Source organism: Octopus bimaculoides, chromosome 5 (genome assembly GCF_001194135.2).
Source record: "Octopus bimaculoides isolate UCB-OBI-ISO-001 chromosome 5, ASM119413v2, whole genome shotgun sequence".
Taxonomy (NCBI): domain Eukaryota; kingdom Metazoa; phylum Mollusca; class Cephalopoda; order Octopoda; family Octopodidae; genus Octopus; species Octopus bimaculoides.
The window spans coordinates 14,071,280-14,077,116 of record NC_068985.1 but is presented as its reverse complement, the minus strand read 5'-3'; the positions used below and the strand labels follow the sequence as shown (position 1 = coordinate 14,077,116).

Sequence of the window (5,837 nt, the reverse complement as noted above, 5' to 3'; positions counted from 1 at the left end):
CTATCTACCTACCTTTCTATCTATCTATCTATCTACCTACCTTTCTATCTATCTATCTACCTACCTACCTACCTAACTACCTCCCCCTCTTTCCCTTCCTACGATCCCTTTTGATCGACACCACCGCTTTTTTTTCTTTTTTTTTTTCCCTTCCTTCCCCCTCCCAAAAAGAAAAGCTCTACATTGTATTTGTCCCATCTTCGTTGAGCCCTGTGTGGCTAATAAAAGAAATGTATCTATCTATCTAGTTTTCTAACTCCTTATTTCTCTTCCTCACCGTTCACACATTTTTTTTCCTTTTAATACTTCTTTCCTTCAACCCTTTCACCCTTACCACGTACTTATTATTACTCAATCAACTTAGTCACTCTCTTACTGACTTTATTATATTCGGTCATACCTTCCTTTTAAGCATACTCTCTCTCTCTTTCTCTCTATCCCTCTCTCTTTCTCTCCCACTTATCTCTCTCTGTCTATCTATCTCTTTCCCTCACTAGCCCACACAAATATAGTTTCTTCCTAACAGTTTCCTCTTTTCTTCCTCAATGTAAACTGCTCTTTCTTAACGGCTGTTCCTGCCCTATAAATAGTAACCCTTTTATATAACCCAATCTTTCTTCCACTCTCTCACTTTCTTTCCCCCTATTTTCCGTTTTCCGCGAGTATTTCTTAATATTCTTTCTCAATCTCTCTCACCCCTTCTCTCTTTCTCTCTCTCTCTCTCTCTCACTCTGCACCTCCTACACATCACATTCCTTCACTTTTTCCCTTTCACACGTTTCCCTCCCTCTCTCTTTCTCGTCATTTCCCTCCTCCATTACTTAACATTCTTATTCTCTCTCAATCTCACTTCATTTCTCTCTCATACTTTCCCTCCTACTCTAGCTGCACATTCTTTTACTCTCTCTCTCTCTCTTTCTCTCTCTCCTTCACGCATTCTTCACACACACTTTCTCCCAACACTAACAGCAGGCTGTAGCTCCACCGTCGATACCATCACCAGTTGCCATCCAATAAAACCAAACCTCACTAAACCTTTTTTATATATAGCATCACCATCTCACAACCTCATCCTTATCTCTTTTTCTCTTACTACCACTCAATCACTCTCTTACGCTTATACTCTTTCTCTCCTTTTGGTCTAAATTCATTTCCTCTTTCTGTGTGACTGTTATACTCTCCCACTCTCTCTCTCTCTCTCTGTTTTTCTCTGGTCTAAATTCATTTACGGTTTGTGTACGTGTATCTCTCTGTCTGTCTCTCTCTCTCTTTCCATTCATTACGTACACGCACACACCTACATATATAAACAGTCACTTTCTTTCTCTCTTTCCCTCTCTTTCCTCGAAACACTCGCAGTTTACATATACTATATATCCAAGCAGGCGTGCGCGCATTCACCTCTACTTCATTACTAACGACTAGGACATCTTTGCATATACACACCAAACCACACATACATATATCGCTAAAACCTTTTTCCCAGTGACCAACCAAAATCAAAACAATACTAACCACCACCAACAACAACTAAAACACCTATAATTACAACCACAACAAGCTTACAATAAAGTAACTACTATTATCCATTACTTGTTACTTGTCATCGTAGCCACTGTTGCTAGTTTGGAGAAATTTTAGTGTGAAAAAAAAGTCAAAACACAGAACGAACAAAAAATCAGCAACATGGGTCTCGGAGGATGTTATACTTGCATCAAATATTTGATGTTTGCATTCAACTTCATTTTCTGGGTAAGTCACATGCCACATGGTGCTTTCTTTGTTATTTTTTTTACTACTACTGCTTCTGTTGTTGCTGGTGTTGTCATCGTTTGTTGTTTTGGTCACTGGTCAGGCCTGATCGAGAACATCGCACCTGTAATCAGAGAAGAGCCGCCTCGTCTTTATTTCCTTTCAGAATGATACGATTATAATTCGAGGGATATTTGATTTGACTGCTATTTCTAAAACACGTCTAACGACCTGCTATTTATCGCAGAATCGAGTCGTCGTCGTTGTATAGTCCCCTTTCCTCTATCTGGTCCGCATCGCAGACACACCTATAATCAAAGACATTCCAGCGGTGATCACCCTGTCTTATTTTTCAAGTCAGAATATATTTAGCTCCAAGACTATATTAATATACCGTTTGAGCTAACGAACATTTGGCTGCTATTTCTAGCAGACTGAGATAAGGCGTAAAAAGGCTCCACATTATTGGCTCGTGAAAGAAGTTCCCTTGTTGACACAGTTTTTCTGCTTGTTGGTGGTGTTTAACCCTCGGTCAGGCCTGACTGAGAAGACGTATCTCTGATCTAAGATCTTCCATCTGTTACTATCCCCGTGATTTTTTTCCCAGACATAATATATGTATAATCTTGGAGTAATTATCCAGTGTGTCCTTCCTGGTGGTAGTTTGATTTGAAAGCGATTCAGCTACTATGTCTAGCAGGTGAAGTGATCTCACAGAGATTCCCTCGTTGGATCGTCTTTTCATTACTGTCGTAGATGTTTGAATTGTATTTACATTTCATTTTTTCTGCCCAACCCTTTGCCAACAAGATTCTCTCACCATTTTGGGGAGGTGGGCTAGGGTGGATTTGTTGATTTTTTTATTGTTTTTGTTCTATTTCTTTTCATTCATTTTGTTTTGTTTTTGCGACTGAGTTTGCGAGCCGGTTTCGCTTCCCAGGTGATAAAACTGTTTCGCTTATGTCACTATTATTATAAACATGATGATAATTAAAGAAAATCCGTTCACCCCCCCCCCCCTTTCACACACACACACATGCACATATGTGTGTGTGTGTTATATGTAAGCATATGTATATATGTGTATAAATATAGATATGCATCATATGTATATATTTATGCATATATGTGCGTGAATATGTATGTATAAATGTATGTATGTATATCTTTACAATGGAAACTGCTTATTATAATTACGAATAATGTTATCAATCGGTTATTATTATTAAAAATTAGTGGGTCCGAAACACACACAGGATTTTGTTATATATTCTGCTTGATACTGTCGACCTGTTATTGGTAGTCTAAGGGTTCCGTCCCAAAGTGATCACAATAAGCGGCTTCCACTATATACATATGCATATATATATATATATATACAAATATATATATATACACGCACATAAGTATATAAAGATAAAATGATGAATATACTCTTTAATTTTTATTTTCGTTTCTCCATTGAAATTCTTTGAAGATCAAGTTATTTCAGCTTTTTCTTCCTTATTTTCTCTTTCTGTTTCTGTCACACACACACACACACACACACATTGTATCTGCCTTATGTTAATGTCAAACCAAACCGTTATTCATTTAGGCGTTGCAGAGAGAGAGAGAGAAAGGCAGAGACGGACAGACAGACAGAGGGGGAATACCACCATAGTGTAGTATTTCAGTACACTTTAAGGGTGTGTGGGGCGGAGGACAAACTGAGACAAATATTGTTGTTGTTGAGGAAACACGATCAAAGGCGTTCCAACCGTGACTGTCCTCTCTTTTCGTTTCCCGGCACATGTGACCTGCCTTGTTTGAGAAAGTAGTATGTGATTAGAGGAATATTTGGTTGCTGTTTCTAGCAGATCGAGCGACCACCTAAAGGCTATAGTCTTTGGTTCGCGTTGTTGTTGTTTAACTCCTGTCATTCTTGACCCAGTAGAGTTATGATCAAACGCATTCCAACCGTGACCACCTTGTCTCTTTTCTAGACAGCACATATAGGACCGCATTATTCAATGGGTTTTGTTTAAGACTACTATCTTGATGAGATTAAAGAGACATTTGACTGTCCTTTCTAGCAGGACGAGTTATCGTGGTTATTGTCATTGTTATATTCGTTATTATTGTTGTTTAGTTTCCCAACTCGAACAGAAAGACCTCCAACCGTGATCACCCAGCGTTGTTTTCAAGCCATAAGACCATATTAGCCAATGTGCAACATTTAGCTGCTCTTTCTAGCAGGTTAGCTCGTGTAGAGATTTCCGCCTCCTTGGTCAATCGTACTCTTCGCTGCTGTTTGGCCTCAAATCAACACTGACCGACTAAACCTATGAACAAACTCATTCCAGCCGTGAGCAACCTGTCTTTTAGTAGTATCTAAGATTACATTATCAATTGTACCCTACCTCACCCCATTTTTCAAAACGGTAGGAATTTGGGATTCGAGGAAGATTTTCCTATTATTTCTAGCAAACAAATAGGTCGAAGCCCGCGTTCAACCCGCCGATTGAGTAACTTATGATCAGAGGAACTTCAGCTGTGATTATGCTGTCTTTTTCTTCAGCACAGTGTAAACTTAATTTCTTAAGTGTATATAAAACACGAGGGATATTTAGCTGTTATTTCTACGTAGAGATAGTGGCGTCCTTCGCTGTTACCGTGTCTCCCTGGATTGCAGGGTCATTGTAACCGCTAACAAAACAATTTCGGTCGTATCTCTGTCAGTTAACTTTCTCTCTCCACCCGAAAGATTACATGGCGGGAGTTGACGTGTGACCGTTAACTTCCTTATTAATGAAGCCATCTACAAATGGTTTCGATTCTCATTTGTCTGAGATTATACTACGTCTGCATCATGTAAAAAAAAAAAGAAGGTGTTATTAACTTGGGAGACTTCGTGTGCAAGTATCATCATCATCATCGTCGTCGTCGTCATCATCATCATCATCATCATCACCGTCCTTTACTCTTTTACACGTCTCAGTCATTTGACTGCGGCCATGCTGGAGCACCGCCTTTAGTCGAAGAATCCCGACCCCAAGACTTATGCTTTGTAAGCCAAGTACTTACTCTATCGGTATCTTTTGCCGAACCGCTAAGTTACGGGTACGTAAGCACACCAACATCGGTTGTCAAGCGATGGATGGTGGGAGTGGAGGGACAAACACTGACACACAGACACACACACACACACATATATATGTATATACACACACACGACGAGCTTCTTTCAGTTTCCGTCTACTAAAGCAACTCACAAGGCTTTGGTTGGCCCGAGGCTATAGTAGAAAACACCTGCCCAAGGTGCCACGCAGTGGGACTGAATCCAGAATCTTGTGGTTGGGAAGCAAACTTCTTACCACAGCCTGCCTGCACCTTTCTTTTATTTGTATATATATATATATATATATATATATATATATGCTGTGGTCATCCGTGATGTATGATCAAAAGGTATTCCAAATGTTACCACCGTGTCTGTTTTTGTTATGAATATATCTATAAATATCAACAATAAAATATAGAGGAAACACCCCAGGGGAGCGTCCAGCTTCCTAGATACACATACAGGAAGGTCTCACATATTTGTATTATCATTCATGAGTTGAGAAAAGTCGACTGACTGAGATATAGCTATATCGTTTTTATAATTCGTGCCAGTTGAATAGAATTACGCTGATAAGATCTCATAAGACCGAAGCACGTTCGTTGCTTCCACCACAACTTTAAAGACTAGATCCTCATACACTGTATTTAAAAAAAAAAATTGTATTAGCCAATATTATTTGTGTTACCTTTGTGTTTTTTTGTAACGTAAACACAACTAGGGCTATATCGTCTTAGAAATCTTCCCTAACACTTCGAAACGCTTAGTTTTAGAATGGTGGCAGCTGATGAAGAAAATGTTCTCTATGTGGCCTGTGTGTTTTCTGTGCTCTGTTTATGTTCTGTTTTCCATTTTGTCTACGTTTTTTTGTGACGTCCTGTACCCAGATATGCATCTATATATACATGTAGATGTAGGCATGTACATACATGTACGTATATATGCATATATTCACATATTATTTGTATTATATATATATATA

General features: G+C 38.9%; 1 protein-coding gene across 1 annotated transcript in view; it reads left to right on the top strand.

Annotated features, from left to right (window-relative positions):
* The first annotated feature begins 1,035 nt into the window (after window positions 1–1,035).
* LOC106877224 (CD9 antigen) overlaps window positions 1,036–5,837 on the top strand; it is a 183,587-nt gene continuing 178,785 nt past the window's right edge. The window contains exon 1 of the mRNA XM_014926084.2: window positions 1,036–1,752. Within this exon, the coding sequence (XP_014781570.1) occupies window positions 1,687–1,752 (66 nt within the window). The 5' untranslated portion in view covers window positions 1,036–1,686. The remainder of the gene's footprint in view (window positions 1,753–5,837) is intronic.